The following is a 23,154-nucleotide window of genomic DNA, read 5'->3' as shown; positions in this document are numbered from 1 at the left end:
GGCTGTAACGTAAACAAAACGTGGAAAAAGTCAAGGGGTCTGAATACTTTCCGAATGCACTGTATATGTTTTTAAATAAGAAAGTGTTAAATTAAACAGAAATCTGTCTTGTCCTCAGAATGTTCATCATATGTAAACATCTCCTTCTTCCTCTTTGGGCGTGTTTTGAAGTGATTAATCCCAGGATGATTTGAAGTAAAGGTCTTGAGTTTAAATTTCAGAAACTATAATGTGAGGGACTAAAGTGGGAGTGTCTGCCAGTAAGCACAGGCAGATTGCTTAAAGCTGGAATCCTTAATGGTGAAACAGCCATGTCGGTTTGGGATATTACAACTACAACGAAGTTACTGCAAAAGACGAACACTGTGTTTTCCCCCTCGGACATCATTGCATGATAGAAGAGCAACAAAAACAATAACAACGGTGGTGGGGTGACCAGTGACACTGTCTTCCCCTAATGCGGATTCTATCTTTAAAGCTGCAAACATTCTCAGGTATGAATCGAATATTTGTGGCTTTCCACAGGGTGGACACTTGTTTTGTCTGCGGCCACAATAGAAAAATGACCTTTTTGTGTTCCCCTTCAGTAGCTAGTCTGTCATTTCTAGTTTGGCTTGACTTTCTGACAGAGCCCAGGGATTGTGCGTGTGTGTGCGGGTGTGAGCGTCTGTGTGTGTGTGCGGCCTGTGCCTGCACAGCTTGTGTTGGCCAGGGAGAGACTGGCGTACCTTATACGCTGGAACAGACAGAGCATTCTTCCCTTCTCCTGGTCTGCTCTGCTGGGGCCTCGGACTGAACATGAAGTCTCAAACTTCAGACCAAAGCCGATGTCACATGAAGCAATCTGGACACAATTTATGTTGATTGCAACAAAGTTGCATCTGGGTTGCTCAGTGTGTCACCCCACTATATTGCCTGCAACTTAGTCACATTGCATCCTATTTCACGCAACTGACGGTACAGTATGCAATGTCCAATCAGTGAGCTGAAAAAAGTTTACATGACTCGTCATATCGTTCCGTTTGGAACACCTACCCAGTTGTCATATCAACACAGCTGTCAGTGCTGCTGAAAACCACGACAAAAGATACATGCCAAATGGGATATGTAAACAATTATAGATACCATGGTTAGTCATGGTTTATGAACATGGTCGTCAATAAATGTAATTTGAAAAGTGAACCCAGACCCTTCTTTGTCCAGTTTCAACTGTCAATTTTCCAACATGAACTGCACTAGCTAGCTAGCTAGCTTGGCTCATCGCTAGCTTGGCTAGCTTGCTAGCTACAGTGCCTTCAGAAAGTATTCACACCCTTTGACTTTTTCTACATATTGTTGTGTTACAGCCTGAATTTAAAATGTATTACATTGAGCTTTTTTTGTCACTGACCTACACACAATATCCCATAATGTCAAAGTGGAATTATGTTTTTTGAAATTTGTACAAATAAATAAAAAATATAATCTGAAATGCCATAACAAAGGAGTTGAATACTTGTTGACTCAAGTCAATAAGTATTCAACCCCGTTGTTATGGCAAGCCTAAATAAGTTCAGGAGTACAAATGGGTTTAACAAGTCACATAATAAGTTGCCTGGACACAATAATAGTGTTTAACATGATTACCTCATCTCTGTACCCCACACATAGTGTCGAGAAGTGAATTTCAAACACAGATTCAACCACAAAGACCATGGGAGGTTTTCCAATGCCTTGCAAAGAAGGGCACCTATTGGTAGATGGGTCAAAATAAAAGAAACTGACATTGAATATCCCTTTGCACATGGTGATGTTATTAATTACGCTTTGGATGGTGTATCAATACACCCAGTCAATACAAAGATACAGGCGTAATTCCTAACTCAGTTGCCAGAGAGGAAGGAAACTGTTATGTTTGGGGCAAATCCAACACAACACATCACTGAGTACCACTCTTCATATTTTCAAGCATGGTGGTGGCTGCATCATGTTATGGGTTGGTTGTCATCGGCAAGGACTATGGAGTTTTTTATTTTTATAAAAAGAAATGGAATAATGCTAAGCACAGGCAAAATCCTAGAGGACCTGGTTAATTCTGCTTTCCAAAAAACACTGGGAGACAAATTCACCTTTCAGCAGGACAATAATCTAAAACACAAGGCAAAATATACACTGGAGTTGCTTACCAAGATGACATTGAATGATGCTGAGTGGCCTAGTTACAGTTTTGACTTAAATCTTGAAAATCTATGTCAAGGCTTGAAAATGGCGGTCTAGCAATGATCAACAACCAACTTGACAGAGCTTGATGAATTAAAAAAAAAATAATGTGCAAATGTCCATTTTGAATTCAGGCTATAACACAACAAAATGTAGAATAAGTCAAGGGGTATGAATACTTTCTGAAGGCACTGTAGCTTGGTAAAAAAGCTGAAGAATATAGATGCCTGATGAAGACCTAAGGGTCGAAACGTTGTTATAATAAAATCTCCTGGGAGTATGAGCAACAGTGTGCAGCGTTTTCCTTTTTATTTTACTCTAGCTTGGTAAAACATGGTTGGCAAATAGGCAACATTTTGGCTTACTATCGAAATTGTACAGTCAGCATTTTGTCTATATCGATGCTGTTACAATTACCAAACATTTGGTTAAACAAATCATTTATGAAACCATGATGTGATTTATGACAGGATTGCATGTTGCATTCAATTTCAATTGCATTTGAATTGCTTCGTGTATCAGCAAAGTTGCTTGAGATGATGTCACTTGCAACTAGCATCTGCAACAGAAATTGCGTCCAAATTGCTTAGTGTGACACAGGCTTAAGAGTGCCGATTTGACACACTCACACATTAATGGAATTGCATTTCAAAAGGCCACGTTTCACGACACCTCTCTGATAGAGGCTTTTGTTTGAACTTTATCTTTATCAATTAAAATGCATGAAGCATGAATTGAAAAAGACAAGATCGAAAAGATCCAAGCTTGAGTGTTCATCCTATTATGGCCTCCCCTCACATCTAGGAAAACATCTCTGAAACCTGTGAAGTTAATATGATCTTCAGTTACACGATGGAGAGCAGTGATAACACTTTTCCAATCATCAAACAACCATCTGTTATAGACCCCAGATCATAGAAATACAGCCTTTTAAAACGCACATCAATAATTGAGCCCATCATAACCAATTTATACATTGACACTGAATAAACTAATGTGATCCTTTCAGTCTTTATCTAGGTCCTCTCGTGTTACAGGAGATTACCCAGGCTGGAAAACGCCTCAAAAGCTGTGAGAGGTGGATGGGTGGGGTTAAATTAATGCTTTATGGAGGGAGCATCATTGCTAAGCCACAGTCTGTACATACATGTATGTATGTTTTTGCAACCTGAGGCTCTGTGGGAAGAGCCATAGTTAGAAGGTGATGGTGAAAGATCATAGTGCAGTGGGAACGGAGGGATATCCTGTTGACACTAACTCGCTAATCATATTTGTTTCCTTTGGCCCAAACGACATGGAAAACAAGATCATGTCGTAAAACACAGTGTTTATCCGCAGCACCACTTTCAACATCATGTCGTGATGGAAGCCATTTCACTCCTTCCTAGACAAATCCTTTCAACCCTCAGTATTGCATTTGAGCAAAATAATACAATGTTCTGTGGTCAACATGACTGGACCTGCAAATTCAACAGTGACAGATCACAAAACTGAAAGTAAAGAAATATATAAAATGCTAACATAGTTTGAATCCGTTTTATCTGCTGTTTAAGCACTATAAATCCTGCCTGGTAGACAGGCCAGCCCAGCCCTGTCGCCGAGTCAGTAGGAGTTGTTTTTCACAGAGATATGTAGTATGCATGTGCAGTCGGGCCGCTCAGACCCACCTCACATTGACTGGTTGGCATTCCTGCCTCACTCTGTAATTATGGCTCCACTCCTACAGACCACTGCTCTCTCTGCTCTCACTTCTCCATAGCACACTCTCACATTTACACAGGCCTTCCACTGATGTCATCCTGCCATTACCTGAACAGTTTATCCCAGTGGCTATTTACAGTGATCCAAGATGGCGTAGCAGTGTGGTCGTGTTCTTTGTTGTGTGTCCGTGTGAATAGCCTGTTTTTTGTATTTCTTTTGTATTTTTCGTACATATTTCCCTATCACACTTTTCATCCTTCTACTAAATATACTTTCCTGCAACCCGCCTCACTCAATGTGGAACGGATTATATTATTTACTCACCTTTATCTAGAATCTCCAGTTGAAACTAGCTAGCCAGCTAACTAGCTACTTGCTATTAGCCACCGTTAGCGGTTTTCACCCAGAACATCTGATTTTCTGCCGGAATAACTGAATCACTGGACCCTAACACCGGATCGCAACTAGCTAGCCGCAACCGAATGGATGTTGCTGTAGGCTAATCACCACTGCCCCCGAAGCAAGCACCAGTTAGCCTTGAGCCAGGCCCATATCCCGGCTATCTACCTCTTTGTCTACCGGACAGGAGTAGCCAGCTAACTAGCTACTTGCTATTAGCCACCGTTAGCGGTTTTTCACCATTGTCCGTGGCCTGCACTACCTACCAGCCAGCTCTAGCCTGGACTATTATCGGCCAGTCTGCACTGTCTGCACAGCGCGTTATCGACCCAGAACATATCGGATTTTCTGCCGGAATCACTAAATCACTGGACCTTTAACACCTGATCATCGCAACTAGCTAGCTGCAACCAAATGGATGTTGTTGTTGGCTAATCAGCCTTGAGCTAGCCTCGAGTTAGGCACATCTCCCGGGTATCTACCTCTCTATCAACCGGACGGGACCTCCTAGAGTCGACACGGAGCCCTGCCGATCCATCACGACTGGTCTGCCGACGTAATCGCCTGATGTGGTTTCAACAGGCTTCCCGTTGCAAAGACCACGAAGATCCATCTGCTAGCCCCGGCCCGCTAGCACACGCAAACAACAGCCGTGCTTCCTGCTCGCTGTGCTTTAGCACCAATTCGAACTGCTCTCGGACTCACATATTGCTGTTCACTGGACCTTATGATCACTCAGCTGCACAGCTGATGCCTGCTGGACTGTTCCTTTACACGGTACCCTGTCCTGTTTATCTCTTTAGCCTCAGCCCAAACTTTCATCGCCATTACCAGTTCTTGTCTTAGCTCTCTCTAATAACACCTGTGATTGCTTTATGCCTCTCTCCCATGTCAATATGCCTTGCCTATTGCTGTTCCAGTTAGTTCTTATTATACAATTTCAATATAGAACCCCAAGTCATTCTCAAACTGCCTCAAATAGCTCCTTTGTTCCACCCCCCATACACGCAGAGACCAGCTCAATCTGTGCCTCCAGTGATGCTATCTCTTTCATTGTTACCCAACGCTTAGGTTTACCTCCACTGTACTCATATCCTTCCATATCCTTGTCTGTACATAATGCCCTGAATCTATTCTACAACGCCCGGAAATCTGCCCCCTTTATTCTCTGTACCCAACGCTCTAGAAGACCAGTTCTTAAAGCCTTTAGCCGTATTCTTATTCTAGTCCTCCTCTGTTCCTCTGGTGTTGTAGAGGCTAACCCAGGCCCTGCAGCCCCCAGTATCACTCCTACTCCCCAGGAGTTATCATTTGTTGACTTCTGTAACCGTAAAAGCCTTGGTTTTCTGCACGTTAACATCAGAAGCCTCCTTCCTAAGTTTGAGTTATTCACTGCGTTAGCACACTCCGCCAACCCTGATGTTCTAGCAGTGTCTGAATCCTGGCTTAGGAAGGCCACCAAGAATTCAGAAATGTCCATCCCCAACTACAACATTTTCCGTCTAGATAGAACTGCCAAAGGGGGTGGAGTTGCAATATACTGTAGAGATAGCCTGCAGAGCTCTATCATACTATCCAGGTCTGTGCCCAAACAGTTTGAGCTCCTACTTCTAAAAATCCACCTTTCCAGAAATAAGTATCTCACTGTTGCCGCTTGCTACAAACCCCCCTCAGCACCCAGCTGTGCCCTGGACACCATATGTGAATTGATTGCCCCCCATCTATCCTCAGAGTTTGTACTGCTTGGTGACCTAAACTGGGATATGCTTAACACCCCGGCCATCCTACAATCCAAACTAGATGCCCTCAATCTCACAAAAATTATCCAGGTACAACCCTAAATCCGTAAACATGGGCACCCTCATAGATATCATCCTGACAACTTACCCTCTAAATACACCTCCGCTGTCTTCAACCAGGATCTCAGCGATCACTGCCTTATTGCCTGCGTCCGTAATGAGTCCGCGGTCAAACGACCACCCCTCATCACTGTCAAACGCTCCCTAAAACACTTTAGCGAGCAGGCCTTCCTAATTGACCTGGCCCAGGTATCCTGGATGGATATCGATCTCATTCCGTCAGTAGAGGATGCCTGGTTGTTCTTTAAAAGTGCTTTCCTCTCAATCTTAAATAAGCATGCCCCATTCAAAACATTCAGAACTAAGAACAGATATAGCCCCTGGTTCTCCTCAGACTTGACTGTCCTTGACCAGCACAAAAACATCCTGTGGCGTACAGCATTAGCATCGAATAGCCCCCGCGATATGCAACTTCTCAGGGAAGTTAGAAACCAATATACACAAGCACTTAGGAAAGCGAAGGCTAGCTTTTTCAAACAGAAATTTGCATCCTGTAGCACTAACTCAAAAAAGTTTTGGGACACGGTAAAGTCCATGGAGAATAAGAGCACCTCCTCCCAGCTGCCCACTGCACTGAGGCTAGGAAACACTATCACCACCGATAAATCTACAATAATCGAGAATTTCAACAAGCATTTTGCTACGGGCTGGCCATGCTTTCCACCTGGCTACCACTACCCCGGCCACCAGCTCTGCACCCTCCGCTGCAAATTCAGACAGCTGATGTTCTGAAAGAGCTGCAAAATCTGGACCCCTACAAATCATCTGGGCTAGACAATCTGGACCCTTTCTTTCTAAAATGAGCCGCCGAAATTGTCGCAACCCCTATTACTAGCCTGTTCAACCTCTCTTTCGTAATGTCTGAGATCCCCAGAGATTGGAAAGCTGCCGCGGTCACCCCCCTCTTGAAAGGAGGTGACACTCTAGATCCAAACTGTTACAGACCTATATCCATCCTGCCCTGCCTTTCGAACGTTTTTTAAAGCCAAGTTAACAAACAGATCACCGACCATTTCGAATCCCACCGTACCTTCTCCGCTATGCAATCCGGTTTCCGAGCTGGTCATGGGTGCACCTCAGCCATGCTCAAGGTCCTAAATGATATTATAACCGAGATCGATAATAGACAGTACTGTGCAGCCGTCTTCATCGACATGGCCAAGGCTTTCGACTCTGTCAACCACCGCATTCTTATTGGCAGACTAAATAGCCTTGGTTTCTCAAATGACTGCCTCGCCTGGTTCACCAACTACTTCTCAGATAGAGTTCAATGTGTCAAATCGGAGGGCCTGTTGTCTGGACCTATGGCAGTCTCTATGGGGGTGCCACAGGGTTCAATTCTTGGGCCGACTCTTTTCTCTGTGTATATCAATGAGGTCGCTCTTGCTGCTGGTGACTCTCAGATCCACCTCTACGCAGACGACACCATTTTGTATACATCTGGCCCTTCATTGGACACTGTGTTAACAAACCTCCAAACGAGCTTCAATGCCATACAACACTCCTTCCGTAGCCTCCAACTGCTCTTAAACACTAGTAAAACTAAATGCATGCTCTTCAATCGAACGCTGCTGGCACCCGCACACCCGACTAGAATCACTACTCTCGACGGGTCTGACCTAGAGTATGTGGACAACTACAAATACCTAGGTGTCTGGTTAGACTGTAAACTCTCCTTCCAGACTTACATTAAGTATCTCCAATCCAAAGTGAAATCTAGAATCGGCTTCCTATTTCGCAACAAAGCCTCCTTCACTCATGCTGCCAAACATGCCCTCGTAAAACGGACTATACATTCGACTTGACTTCGGCGATGTCATTTACAAAATAGCTTCCAACACTCTACTCAGCAAATTGGATGTAGTCTATCACAGTGCCATCAGTTTTGTCACCAAAGCCCTATATACTACCCACCACTGTGACCTGTACTCTCTTGTTGGCTGGTCCTCACTACATATTCGTCGCCAAACCCACTGGCTCCAGGCCATCTATAAATCACTGCTAGGCAAATCTCCACCTTATCTTAGCTCATTGGTCACCATAGCAGCACCCACCCGTAGTATGCGCTCCAGCAGGTATATCTCACTGGTCATCCCCAAAGCCAACACCTCCTTTGGCCGGCATTCCTTCCAGTTCTTTGCTGCCAATGACTGGAACGAACTGCAAAAATCTCTGAAGCTGGAGACTCTTATCTCCCTCACTAACTTTAAGCATCAGTTGTCAGAGCACCTTACCGATCACTGCACCTGTACACAGCCCTTCTGAAATTAACCCACTCAACTACCTCATCCCCATATTGTTATTTATTTTGCTCATTTGGACCCCTGTATCTCTATATGCACATCATCTCTTGCACATCTATCATTCCAGTGTTAATACTAATTGTAATTATTTTGCACTATGGCCTATTTATTGTCTTACCTCCATAACTTGCTCCATTTGCACACACTGTATATATATATTTTCTGTGGTATTTTTGACTTTATGTTTTGTTTTACCCCATATGTAACTCTGTGTTGTTGTTTTTATCGCACTGCTTTGCTTTATTTTGGCCAGGTCGCAGTTGTAAATGAGAACTTGTTCTCAACTGGCTTACCTGGTTAAATAAAGGTTAAATAAATAAAAAATATGTTATGCTATGCCTGGGGCTATAGGCGGTGTCATTGCCATCATCATCATCATCATCATCATCAGTTTGTGATGATGATCATTTAGAAATGAACATATCACAGCAGAACATTAATCTGAGCAGAGACTTCTATCAATGGTGTGATAGTGGTAGTATATTATTCTAATTAGCATAGTTTCACCTCACACACTGGGTCCCACTGCACTACGAGGAGACAAGGCAATGTGTTACTGTGAGCTGCAGATGAATATTCATGTCTCCTGACACATTGATGTACAGTATGAACTTGGTTGTGTCAGACTGAGAACAGACTCAATACAGTGATACATCTTGCAAGCAGCTTTCTTTAACATGTTCAAATAGCACATACGCCTTCATCACCCTTTACAAGGATCACACTGTATAGTTCTGCAAGAGTACTATCCTCTCTCACTGCTCTCTGACTGCCTATACTACTACCACCTCGTCCTCCTCTGTCAACTGTTTCTATGCCCTTTAACCCTTTAAATGCACCGCACTGCTCCATCCATTTCATGGACAGTATGTGAGGCTGTTAATTCAGGTTATCCTTACAGCATCAATGTATTGTAGTGAAATATAAAGAGTAAAATCTGACATAGCGAGCATGTAATAGAATTGTTCAGGCTGGACAGACGGACAGACAGACAGACAGACTGCGGGAGACGGGAGACTAGGGGGCTAAAGGGAAATCACTATGCTGACTGTCTGTTTTAGTCATTAAACATACAGAATCAATTAGGCTACCACAACACCAGCTATTAACCTTCATACCGTGGGCCATTTGGATGTATTAAGCCCATATAAAACAACATATTCAGCCTCCCCCGTGCAGGTGCTGTATGTTGAGGTGGTTTTTCTTTAGTAATGTCTATGGGTGTGTTTGGTCTACATTTGTCAACAATAATATATATCTGTATGTGGAAATATAGAAGCATCTACAGTATTTCAGCTTTTCGAGGCAGTGAAATTCAACGCTGTCATGCTGAATCCGGAGTGTCTTGTAAAAGTGTTAGAAAACTATTTAGCAAAGGAAAAAGACTGTAAATTACAACTAAAGTAAAACTTTATCTGATTACCTTAACAATGTGTATGTTCCCTGCGTACAATGATGTGTACATTAATGAACAATCATCGAATACATTATCAGCATGTGAAAATAAATCTTAGAGAGGTTCAGACAATCTCGTCCATTCATGCTGCTACAAGCACATGACATGCCCACAGCATGGGGATTAGAACGATCAGCTGAGCACATGCTCCCAACTCAATAACACATTGTTCTCCAACGCTCACCACTTGTTTTCCTCCAACTCTCCTTGCAGCTTATCTGAGGAGAACAGCACCAAATCTCCCTCTGTGCCTGCCAAACTTTAATCAATGAGAGTCCACTTCCTACTGTACAGTGTTAACAAGGCGCTGCAGTTCTGCCTTACGTCAAAGCTCTTTTGTTCTGCGCTTGTTTGTTTCTGTCACTTATAGAAAAACCACAACGTGCTGTGAAAAATAGCTAGGACTTGAAACAAAGTACATATGACTAAGAATGAAAGTTAGGGAGGTCTACGCTGTTGGCCTAAGATCACACAAGACACTGAAGGCCTTTATCCTTGAGTTTGACATTCACATCCTAGTTACACTAACAAATGTCATCCCCATTACTAATGTTGTGAGTGTTTCCGGAAGTTTGTTTGCAACGTGGACCTTGTCTCCTCTTCAGCCGTCCTTTCAGTCTGTTGTACTGCTGATATATCAAACATGGCCACGTATGCAGCCAGTAGCTGATACACAAAGCCACGTCGTCTCTATCCCATCAAAGGCTACTAATGTGCATGCAAGGACAACACGTTACAGCCATGCCTCTTTCAAAATAGGAAACCTGCTTGCTTTGATGAGAATTGGTGGCTGTATATACCAGGTTAACAATGCTATCTCTTTCATTATCAACAAAAAATACGGAAGAAAGAGCACATGTTGGGCGCAGTGGTCTAAGGCACTGCAGTGCTTGAGGCGTCACTACAGATCCCGATTCAATCCCGGGCTGTGTCGCAGCCGGCCATGACCGGGAGACCCATAAGGCGACGCACAATTGGCCCAGCGTCCGTGTTAGGGGAGGGTTTGGCCGGCCGAGACGCTCTAGCGTCTCCTGTGGCGGGCCGGGCGCATGCACGCTGACACGGTCGCCAGTTGTACAGTGTTTCCTCCGACACATTGGTGCGGCTGGCTTCCAGGTTAAGCGAGCAGTGTGTCAAGAAACAGTGCGGTTTGGCAGAGTCATGTTTTGGAGGACGCATGGCTCTCAACCTTCGCCTCTCCCGAGTCCGTACGGGAGTTGCAGCGATGGGACAAGACTGTAACTACCAATTGGATATCACAAAATTGGGGAGAAAAAGGGTGTAAAAAAAAACCTATATAATTACAAAAAAGAAAGAGCACATGTTGCAGGGAAATGTCCAATAATCCCTCAAAGATTTGTCACCTTGACAACTGTAGGTCTTCAAAGTGAGCTGCAGTCAGAGAAATTAGTTCTCAATTTGTAAGATGACTGTGAATTATCTCTGTAGGGGGTCTTCCTCTTGCAGCAGATTTGAGCCAGCAGCCTACATCTAGCCTAATGGCTGTGCTATAACATGCCCTGTGTACGCCCTTCAGCCAATCAGAATGGAGTATTAATCTATGGTGTGTAATTGTGATCATACAAGGTGGTCTCATGTTAAAATTACACACACTGAATGCTCAATGTACACCAGACAGCGTACAGCTAGGCAGAAACATATCAGTGATCATGTGCCTTCAACAATGTTGTCAAAACATGGGCCTTTACAGTATCCTTAAGGTACATTCACAAATAATAATCTGCTATTTAAGGTTATCTCAGAAAGTGCTTTGAATGCACTGTTAAAACCTTGAAAAGCCACATCAGCAGTGAAACACCTGTGTGAGAGAGCAAGCCAGCTGAGTGGAGATATTTTGCACATTAATGCTCCTTTGCCATCCCTGGCGTCTGCACTTGACTGTGATTCCAGCACAAATGTAATTGAGAATATAAACCCCTCACAGATCTGCTCACCTGGCGGTGAGCACAACACAGAGAATACATTCACGCTGTATTGACTCAAAGGCAAGGATGTGTAACCACTGTTAGTCCTTCCACCATACAGAAGTACCAATTTAGGTAGTCTTGTGAATCCCTTGGCGCTGGAACAAATTCATTTTGAAATGCCAGTGTGACAACAATCTCCTTCTCTTAAATATTATTTCAATATATAATATAATATATGCCATTTAGCTTTTATCAAAAGCGACTTACATGACGGACTGCGTGTTTACATTTTTTAAGTATGAGTGGTGCTGGAATTCGAACCCACTATCCTGGCATTACAAGAGCCTTACTCTACTGAGCTACTGAGGACCACACAACACTTCTTGCAGTTCTGAAGCAAATTTCCAGCAATTCTACACCGTTTGGCATGGAGCTGAGAGACAATTTTGCAGTTTTAAAGCTAATTTCCTGCAATTCTATGCATTTCTCCATGGCTAATACAGTGTTCCTCTGCTCAGACATTATAAGAAAACCAATGGGAATGTGCCCTGAATGCAAGGTTTTGGGAATTTTCAGATTCTCCCTGATTATTATTATTATTATTTATTTTTTTACGGACCCCCTGCAGTACCTCGGCAGACCCCAGTTTGAAAACCCCTGCATTCATGCATCTAACTCACTTACCTATATACAGAGAGGAGTCTTTCCTCTTCACATGGTCGTCTATGTATGACACACCCAGGGGCTGAACTGGGGTGGCTCCAATCCCCAGCAGCATCTGGGCCCCAATCAGCAACAGGTACATCATGTTGGTGTTGGCCTTGTTGGAACACATCTCCTCTATGTACTGCCCACCATTCCTGGTACTGTTGGCGCACCCATTCCTGCCCACCTCAGTCCTCCATGTCTGCCCTGGCTGGTACTCATATTGTTTGGTTAGAAATTCTGGCAGTGCTGACAGAAGAGCTCCTAGCGCCATGACGATACCCCCACAGCCAATCAACCTTGGCCGGTGTGCTTTGGCCCCGAAGTAGCTGACGAATAGGATGAGAGCCAGGTTGCCAATCTCAAAGCTGCTGGCGATCACACCCACGTCGGCACTTTGGAGGTTGAATCGTCGCTCCAGGGTGGTCAGGACACTTACCTGTGAAAGCAACAGCAGAGGAAATATGTTACTCATAAAAGGCAATCATAACTAACTTCCCAAAACTGATTAACTCCGTAAATTACAGGGTATTATCATTGTGAAGCTGAAATATTACCAGGCTTAAAGCCTATTGTTTTCACACTAGCTGAGAATTATGTCATTGAGAGGAACATGAAAACACCTAGCTTACAAATAGCAACTACAGTTTTACCATGAGTAAGAAAACTAGAGTCACTTGAAATATTTGATGCATTTGAATGAATGGCCTGTGGTATACTGAATCACATCACAGATGTGTGCAGTATTTTACAGTTGCCATTGAAAAACAAATAACCGAGACTGTAGGCCTAAACATTGAGAAAAAAAATACATTTGTATTTAGGGTATTTTTTAGGGGTGTAACGATTCGTTTTAACAACGATTCGATTTGTATCACGATTCGTGGTTGTCGATACGATTCAAGGACGATATTGGTTCATTTAGAACGATACGATCCGAAACGATTCAGTGACTTGAAATCGATTCAGTAACCTTTTAGCCAAAAATTCAACCAGTGTGACTGAAATAAATACCTGGATACTGGACAGTGCAGGTGAAGTTTCCTAGATTCCTGTTTCTTGTAAGGACCGCAATGGTGGCTTGATAATTTCTCGCTCGTCGGCTTCTCCTCTGTCGTCCGCCATGCTATGTTTTGTTGTCTTTGCGCCTTTGCGCTGCTGCTGGCGCGGGGCGATGACGTCACGGATAGGCAGACTGAATCGAGTAATGTTTAAAGCCTTTATCATTAAAAGTGCTAAGAAAAAACATCCATATAAAGTCTGACGTGCTTAAATCCAATGGGTTATTTCCTAGTATCGATACAATCGATTTATTACATTTTAAAACGATGTTAGATTGATATATGTTGTCCAAAAGGCCAACTCGCCGAGCACAGATCGATGTAGTTGGATCATAGGAATATAAATCGATACATCGATGTAGTAGATGGATCGTTACACCCCTAGTATTTTTGTATTTATTAATTCGGATTAAGTGTCATATCATTTTGGTTATTACAGAACAACGTTATATAAGTCAAATGAACTGTTTCTATATTATACATCTCTGAAATCATTGATTATACCAAATGTAATACAAAATAATTACATAAAACTCTACATATTGGAATTATAAGGGGTAAATTAGAAAAAAATAGGATATTATTTGCATGGTGGAATTTTGAATGAAGTAGCATGCAGACCACAAGAGGGTTTAGAGCAGATGAGAGAAATAAAGCACAGCCTTTTACATAATCCCTTTCCTTTGGATATACTGACTCACAGACCTCTTCAGATGTTTGTTATTGTGGTCCGAGTAAAATCCTGTCTGCCAAGATCCATCCCTGTATTTCATTAGTTGGGCACTGCAGCACTTGCAGCACTTACCTCTCTCTCTCTCTCTCTCTCTCTCTCTCTCTCTCTCTCTCTCTCTCTCTCTCTCTCTCTCTCTCTCTCTCTCTCTCTCTCTCTCTCTCTCTCTCTCTCTCTCTCTCTCTCTCTCTCTCTCTCTCTCTCTCTCTCTCTCTCTCTCTCTCTCTCTCTCTCTCTCTCTCTCTCTCTCTCTCTCTCTCTCTCTCTCTCTCTCTCTCTCTCTCTCTCTCTCTCTCTCTCTCTCTCTCTCTCCTCTCTCTCTCTCTCTCTCTCTCTCTCTCTCTCTCTCTCTCTCTCTCCAGCATTTAATGCATACCACTGTCTCTAGATGGAAGCTGGGGCAGCAGGGGATTTTGTCTCCCTTCTGCCATTGTTGGTATAATACATGGAAGTCAGACATTATGGATTGCATTTCAGTTCATCAGATAGGATCCTAACTAAGTATAATGATACAATGTATCTCCATTTCATTTAGATTTTTTTTCATGTGATATGCACCCCATCACAGACTTACCAAACCCAATTTGTAACTGCCACGAAAGCAGACAGTGAATCACCAGCTTTTTTATAAGACACTGATTTCCATGATGAACGCAACTTGAATGATAAACAACTTCACACAGGCTCAGGAGGACTGTACATAGTTTGATAGCAATGACCTTGGTGAATCTGGCCAACTGAGTCTTCTGTTTTTGGTACATGAATGTGGTTTAAGCCCAGATACCTGCATTGGTTGTCTCCTAATAGGGTAGAAAGATTCTTAAAGAACATAGCCAACCAACCACCCACACATATGTATCAACACTGTAAAGGCAACAACGATGTATGGAAAGACCAAGACAAGACTCTGAAACAGACATGCATGGAATACACACAAATGCTCTACCATAAAGAAGAGGAACAATATCCCTTACTCGGCAGGAAGTATAATATGCTGCCCATTCTCAAAGGAGTGGATCCTCCGATTTATCTAATTTTGCATGCAGCATCCTCGTCTGCCTTTACTTCAATTGGTAAGTATTGCCTGGAGGGATTTCACAAAAAATAATGTGGGTTTGTAATGTCTGAGAACCAACTGCTGAGCCATATCCCACCAGTCACATTTTCACAAATGTATCAAACTATTTTCAGATGTGTCCCAAAATGCCCTTGAAAGGGCATGGTCCTGTTCCATTCCCACAGCGATGTCGAACAGGCTAATAGGCTAAGTTAAGCTCCTCTAAGGACCTGTGGAGACAGGAAAACAACAGCTAACGTAGATGCCAGCAGGAAAATTGTTATTCTCTCTGTGACTACAAAGTGACTTAAATTACTTTAAATGGCAGGTGTGGCTGAGTAATAACTATACTAATACAACTAGCTACACTTTGATTAAATGTGAACACAACCACAGGTGGATCAATGTAGTGATGTCATCCTTTGCACAAGGCCTATTATTATAAAATGTTTTATTCTCTTAAAACTACAGCTCAGCAATAGGGATGCTATGTGTGTCCAAAATGGGCTTGCAGTCTCATTTGAGTTGCCAGAGAGTGTAACGTGGCTTCCCAGCAATACTGGAAGAGCGAAGAGCTGGGCTGGAAACATCACCATCTGCTCTTGTCCTCAGAGCCCATGCCAAGCCAATGCAACCTGTTCACGGCACAGCTGGAGCTCTCAGCACTCAGCAGAAACCAGCACAGGCTACTGAACCTCCACCTCACCACCACGCCACAGCAGAGGAATGGCAGCCAGGCCAGGTAGACCATGTCATGTCATCTTCTGCCCAGGCCAGCTTAGTGAGCCCTGAAAAGTGCAGTGAATTTAGAAGAGCACCCATCCCCTAAATTCCAATGTGTGTACATAGTTAAAGATAGACCTGGAACCTTGAACCCAGGACTAAACAGTCAGTCACGAAAGTTTGTTTTATTTATTGCAGCATGGTTACAATGCAAACTTGTCTGGCAGTGTTTTCATGAACAATGTGACTGTCGCATCAACATTACCTCAGAGGAGCCAAACCCCACACAAACATCCCTTTTTTAAACAATAGGATAAGGTTTGTGTAAGCACAGTATGAGACATAATTATAGCCGTTTGCTAAATAAAACTCTTGAAGTGTGTCTCAGGTTCCTATTCTGTCTAGACGCCCTTTCAAAAGGACAATTCAGTGTCTGTCAGAGGCCTTTTTCTGACAAAACCCTATCTAATTCCAAAACATGAAGTTGATCCCTTGGCAATTAAATATTTCACTGTTTGTCTGTACTCTCTAAACTTTACCAATCTGCAAATTGCAAGATTGGATACTGCATGGTAGTAACAACAAACTTTAACTATCGCTTAACCTGAATGGATTAAAGTCTCAAAAAAGTTGGTGTCTAATTAACATAATCAACTACTAAAGCTGGGTTCGAAAATCTAATATATGAGGGGGAAATGATAAAATACATAGATAGTTCAGCCTGTTTTCCAACGAGTAGATGGATCACATAACAGGAAACAAATTCACCACTGTCAATCATCACCACAACATACAAAATTGGACTACAAAGGCTGAAACCACATTCAGTTGAATTTCCGAGAACTGAGAACTAAAGGTAGGCCTACACACCATTTCCAGATAATTCTCAAAATAAACTAGGGAAGCTGACAGTCATATCACAACCCCACAGTTTTGAGAGTAATTGTCCATGCAGTTTTGTGCACTGACTATTTACCCAGAGACTATGTTGCCTGGAAAAGAGTCTGTCCATTGAAAGCGGCTAACGTGGAGCAAGAGCATAGGCCATGACCCATGACTTCCAGGCTGGCTCCCTGGCTGCACGCACACACTTTAAGTCGCCTCATCCTATCATAGACACAACAGTAGCTCTGACAGGAGAACATCTGATGAGGTCATGACAGGGTCATCAGCTTGTCCCTGTAGCTGGAGCTGGTGCCTGGTTTCCAGCCCATGCAAATGGGGCAGGTGCCATGTGAAAGAGACTAGCTGTGCTTACGGACGATAGAGCATTGCTGAAGTCCTGTTTGCTTACGCAAATCATGCGCATCCCTCTCTGATCCATCATTTGCAAATCCCTGCCTGACCCAGAGTATACTTTACAAGCAGACATACAGTTTAAGTCGGAAGTTTACATACACCTTAGCCAAATACATTTAAACTCTGTTTTTCACAATTCCTGATATTTAATCCTAGTAAAAATGTGGTTTTATGTCAGTTAGGATCACCACTTTATTTTAAGAATGTGAAATGTCAGAATAATAGTAGAGAGAATGATTTATTTCAGCTTTTATTTATTTCATCACATTCCCAGTGGGTCAGAAATGTACATACACTCAATTTGTATTTGGTAGCATTGCCTTTAAATTGTATAACTTGGGTCAAACGTTTTGGGTAGCCTTCCACAAGCTTCCCACAATAAGTTGGGTGAATTTTGGCCCATTCCTCCTGACAGAGCTGGTGTAACTGAGTCAGGTTTGTAGGCCTCCTTGCTCGCAGACGCTTTTTCAGTTCTGCCCACAAATGTTCTATTGGATTGAGGTCAGGGCTTTGTGATGGCCACTCCAATACCTTGACTTTGTTGTCCTTAAGCCATTTTGCCACAACGTTGGAAGTATGCTTGGGGTCATTGTCCATTTGGAAGACCCATTTGCGACCAAGCTTTAACTTCCTGTCTGATGTCTTGAGATGTTGCTTCAATATATCCACATAATTTTCCTTCCTCATGATGCCATCTATTTTGTGAAGTGCACCCGTTTCATCAGACCAGAGGACATTTCTCCAAAAAGTATGATCTTTGTCCCCATGTGCAGTTGCAAACCGTAGTCTGGCTTTTTTATGGCGGTTTTTGAGCAGTGGCTTCTTCCTTGCTGAGCGGCCTTTCAGGTTATGAGGATATAGGACTCATTTTACTGTGGATATAGATACTTTTGTACCTGTTTCCTCCAGCATCTTCACAAGGTCCTTTGCTGTTGTTCTGGGATTGATTTGCACTTTTCTCTAGGAGACAGAACGCGTCTCCCTCCTGAGCGGTATGATGGCTGTGTGGTCCCATGGTGTTTATACTTGCGTACTATTGTTTGTACATATGAACGTGGTACCTTCAGGCGTTTGGAAATTGTTCCCAAGGATGAACCAGACTTGTGGTCTACACTTTTTTTTCTGAGGTCTTGGCTCTTTTGATTTTCCCATGATGTCAAGCAAAGAGGCACTGAGTTTGAAGGTAGGCCTTGAAATACATCCACAGGTACACCTCCAATTGACTCAAATGATGTCAATTAGCCATGACATCATTTTCTGGAATTTTCCAAGCTGTTTAAAGGCAGAGTCAACTTAGTGTATGTAAACTTCTGACCCACTGGAATTGTGATACAGTGAATTATAAGTGAAATAATCTGTCTGTAAACAATTGTTGGAAAAATGACTTGTGTCATGCACAAAATAGATGTCCTAACCGACTTGCCAAAACTATAGTTTGTTAACAAGAAATTTGTGGAGTGGTTGAAAAACGAATTTTAATGACTCCAACCTAAGTGTATGTAAACTTCCGACTTCAACTGTACACTACCGGTCAAAGGTTTTAGAACACCTACTCATTCAAGGGTTATTATTTATTTTTACTATTTGTTACATTGTAGAATAATACTGAAGACATCAAAACTATGAAATAACACATATGGAATCATGTAGTAACCCAAAAAGTGTTAACAAATCAAAATATATTTGAGATTTGCCTTGATGACAGCTTTGCACACTCTTGGCATTCTCTCAACCAGCATCATGAGGTAGTCACCTGGAATGCATTTCAATTAACAGGTGTGCCTTGTTAAAAGTTAATTTGTGGAGTGGGGTATACAGAAGATAGCCCTATTTGGTAAAAGACCAAGTCCATATTATGGCAAAAATAGCTCAAATAAGCAAAGAGGGTCAGTCAATATGGAACATTTCAAGAACTTTGAAAGTTACTTCAAGTGCAGTCGCAAAAACCATCAAGCGCTATGATGAAACTGGATCTCATGACCACCACAGGAATGGAAGACCCAGAGTTACCTCTGCTGCAGAGGATAAGTTCATTAGAGTTACCAGCCTCAGAAATTGCAGCCCAAATAAATGCTTCACAGAGTTCAAGTAACAGACAAATCTCAACATCAACTGTTCAGAGGAGACTGTGTGAATCAGGCCTTCACGGTAGAATTGCTGCAAAGAAACCACTACTAAATAAGATGAAGAGACTTGCTTGGGCCAAGAAACACGAGCAATGGACATTAGACCGGTGGAAATTTGTCCTTTGGTCTGGAGTCCAAATTGGAGATTTTTGGTTCCAACCGCCGTGTCTTTGTGAGACGCAGAGTTGGTGAACGGATGATCTCCGCATGTGTATTTCCCACCGTAAAGCATGGAGGAGGAGGTGTTACGGATGGGTGTGCTTTGCTAGTGAGACTGTCTGTGATTTATTTAGAATTCAAGGCACACTTAACCAGCATGGCTACTACAGCATTCTGCAGAGCTACGCCATCCGATCTGGTTTGGGCTCAGTGGGACTATAATTTGTTTTTCAACAGGACAATGACCCAACACACCTCCAGGCTCTGTAAGGGCTATTTTACCAAAAAGGAGAGTGATGGAGTGCTGCATCAGATGACCTGACCTGGCCTCCACAATCACCCGACCTCAACCCAATTGAGATGGTTTGGGATGAATCGGACCGCAGAGTGAAGGAAAAGCAGCCAACAAATGCTCAGCATATGTGGGAACTCCTTCAAGACTGTTGGAAAAGCATTATAGGTGAAGCTGGTTGAGAGAATGCCAAAAGTGTGCAAAGCTGTCATCAAGGCAAAGGGTGGCTATTTGAAGAATCTCAAATATAAAACATATTTTGATTTGTTTAACACTTGTTTGGTTACTACATGATTCCATATGTGTTATTTCATAGTTTTGATGTCTTCACTATTATTCAACAATGTAGAAAATAGTAAAAAATAGAGAAAACCCCTTGAATGAGTAGGTGTTCTAAAACTTTTGACCGGTAGTGTACCTGCTTAGTGACTAGCCTCCCACCAACTCATCTTTGCTTACCAGTTTAAAGTAAACCCTTATTAGTTCAATGTTTGTTAACTTTCTATAGAATAACCTCCTGTAAAGTGTAGTTGAAAACATTGACATAGTAAAAGTGAAACAGGGCTTTAATGGTGTGTAAACATTCGAGCTAAGCTAAGCTATAAGTGCCTATGTATAAACAAGGACACAAAGCCATCAGTTCCGTGGAGGCACTGCTGCAGATGAGCCATATTCCATTTCAACTACATTTTAATGAAATGAGTCATGACTAGACCAATTATCACACAGAGGAATCCTGATAGACCCATTTCCCTGCCCCTGTGACTGGCAAGTAAATACATAGCAGAGACACATCACAGAAAAATGACTGCAATGTTCCATCCAAGTGAGAGAGGAAGGGTGGAGACTACTGTTTATAGGCCTAATTTCACAAGAACTTTACTTCACATGCATGTACTGTTATAAAGTTAGTCAATCCAAATAGATTTAAGAAACATGTTATAACAACATGCTCTAAAAAATATAATAAATAGATCGGGGAAAAAACAAAGTACCAAGTACTTGGGGAAACAATCCACTCAATAATTTGGGGTCATTAAACTCCATATCAAAAGCAGGATGTGATGGATTCTCATTAATTGTACTTTTGGCTCAAAAATCAAAGTCCAGGGGAAATTCTGACTGGATACCAACATGCTTCATCCACGTAGGCAACACTATTCCCATGGTCAGGAGGAGGCTTGTGGTTCAGTGCGACAGAATAGATAACATGTTCCACTCCAAATAAGGCTAAAGTATTTCAGGTTACATCTTTGAGTTCGCTGGGAAGTACTAGCCCAGCATGTGACCTAAAATAACCTACCATAAAATAATTAATTCACTCATCCATCATTTGTTGTTTCATTTGATATGAGAACTGTGGTAGAAATGTTGATCACCATAAAACCACTGAATTAGAGAAGTGAGTATGGAAAATAATTATGCACTGATGGCCTACAGGACTAAAACGATTTAAAAGCTTCAACCAAATAGGCCTATAGAATATCAGACGCATCAAGTTTGAACTAGAGATAAAAGAGTTGAATAGCCTTGCCTGCTCTTCTTAATCAAGATAGCATTGCTTTCAAGGGTGGCACTTTGATAATACAGGTATAATACAGGTACATTTCACTGATCTACATCAATAGATTGTGTTATTGCAGTACATTACACGTACTGTATATTACAGCTATAGGAGCCCTTTGCCGCATAGACTACTAACAAGTCACCTGTTCATTCTTGTCCTCTACGGAATCTGAGTGTTATTTTGGACAATTGGATTATTTAGGTGCGGCATTAGGAGATTAAATCATCATTAACGGTGTTGTTGACTGAGGGGATATAGGCTACGTTTGCTGTTGACAAATGGACAATGTTAAACTCTTCAACCAGACGAAAATGTGTTTCCAATTTAATATTGCATCTCCCACATGTGTATGGGCACTGGCTACTGCGTATTTAAAACACCCGTGGATGTCAAGCCTTCTTAAACCGGTTAGCTACAAATTATCTCACTAACGTTATGTCATAGCTGTTGCACGTTTCATGACAAACACTTTGCTTACATGCACATTACTGGCACGGATATAGAGTTATAGCTACGATAAAATGGCCCAAACTACTAAAATGCATATGAAACATGCGTCTGGCAAGATGTTCTCATGAGAGACATGACAGACAATGACACAGCTTAAAATGTTTCACTCACCAGGTAGGCTCCAACAGTGCCCTGTGCCAACATCAGGGCACATTCCGATATCAAGAATATCTTGATGTTTGAGAAGCATGATGACTTTTTACGAATGCCCTCTCCAGGGCTCATGTCCGAACCCATTTGTTTTTTCACCTGCATCCTTTGGAGCCGCTATTTTGTATCACAGCGAGAAACGAAAGCCAGAGGGTAACCGGCCAGCCCGGAGATAAACATAGAAGACACCGACTATGTTTCCACTGTAGGCTACATTAAGCGAGTGTCTGACGCACGGTCTCGGTCTATTTGCTAGTTCAACCTATGCTTTACATCTGACAAACTATGACTGTAAATATACAGCCAGACTCCAAAGGGCTTCCGCTCCACAAGCTTTAAACATTGCCACTTCGTCGAATAAGACACATGAACTCACCGACGATTTTCTCAAATGCTTACGAGAATTAGAGACGCCGGGATTTCTCTCAAATAACATGATTTCCGAATATTGACGGTCGTTCACCAATGTTAAGCTTAACAATGCATAGATTCAAAAAAAAATCGATAAGAATCTTGCCACAGCGTCGCTGCTCCAGCTTTACTTGGCATGGTCCTTGTAGCCTACTGTACAGTATGTGAGCATGCACTCACTCCCTTCACCACTTGTGTAGCCTACTAGTATGTTCTGACTCCGCGCCTCTTCCAACCACTGACAGCCGTGGCCTATAGTGGTCATGTGTAGCATGCACCAAATTCTATGCTAACTTGCGTTCGAATAGACTCTCTCTCTCGCTCCGCTCTCTCTCTCGCTCTCTCTCTCGCTCTCTCGCTCTCTCGCGCTCTAAAACATACACATTGAGATAGGGAATTTGTTCATTCTAATTTATAGGCCTATTTAAAATAATAATAATTACTATTATTATTTCACATATTGAGCTCAAAGCAAAAGGGCCATTTCAAAATATTATCAACACATTGTGTGTTGCCATG

General features: G+C 42.4%; 1 protein-coding gene across 1 annotated transcript in view; it reads right to left on the bottom strand.

The window, feature by feature from the left end:
* Positions 1–22,912, bottom strand: part of LOC121576619 (solute carrier organic anion transporter family member 3A1) — a 66,133-nt gene extending 43,221 nt beyond the window's left edge. Inside the window, exons 1-2 of the mRNA XM_041889909.2 lie at positions 22,186–22,912; positions 12,530–12,989 (exon numbers count right to left, since the gene is read on the bottom strand). Coding sequence (XP_041745843.1) covers positions 12,530–12,989; positions 22,186–22,329 — 604 coding nt within the window. The 5' untranslated portion in view covers positions 22,330–22,912. The remainder of the gene's footprint in view (positions 1–12,529; positions 12,990–22,185) is intronic.
* Positions 22,913–23,154: the final 242 nt, after the last annotated feature.

This window comes from Coregonus clupeaformis, chromosome 11, assembly GCF_020615455.1.
Source record: "Coregonus clupeaformis isolate EN_2021a chromosome 11, ASM2061545v1, whole genome shotgun sequence".
Taxonomy (NCBI): Eukaryota; Metazoa; Chordata; class Actinopteri; order Salmoniformes; family Salmonidae; genus Coregonus; species Coregonus clupeaformis.
This window is presented reverse-complemented; position numbering and strand designations above follow the sequence as displayed.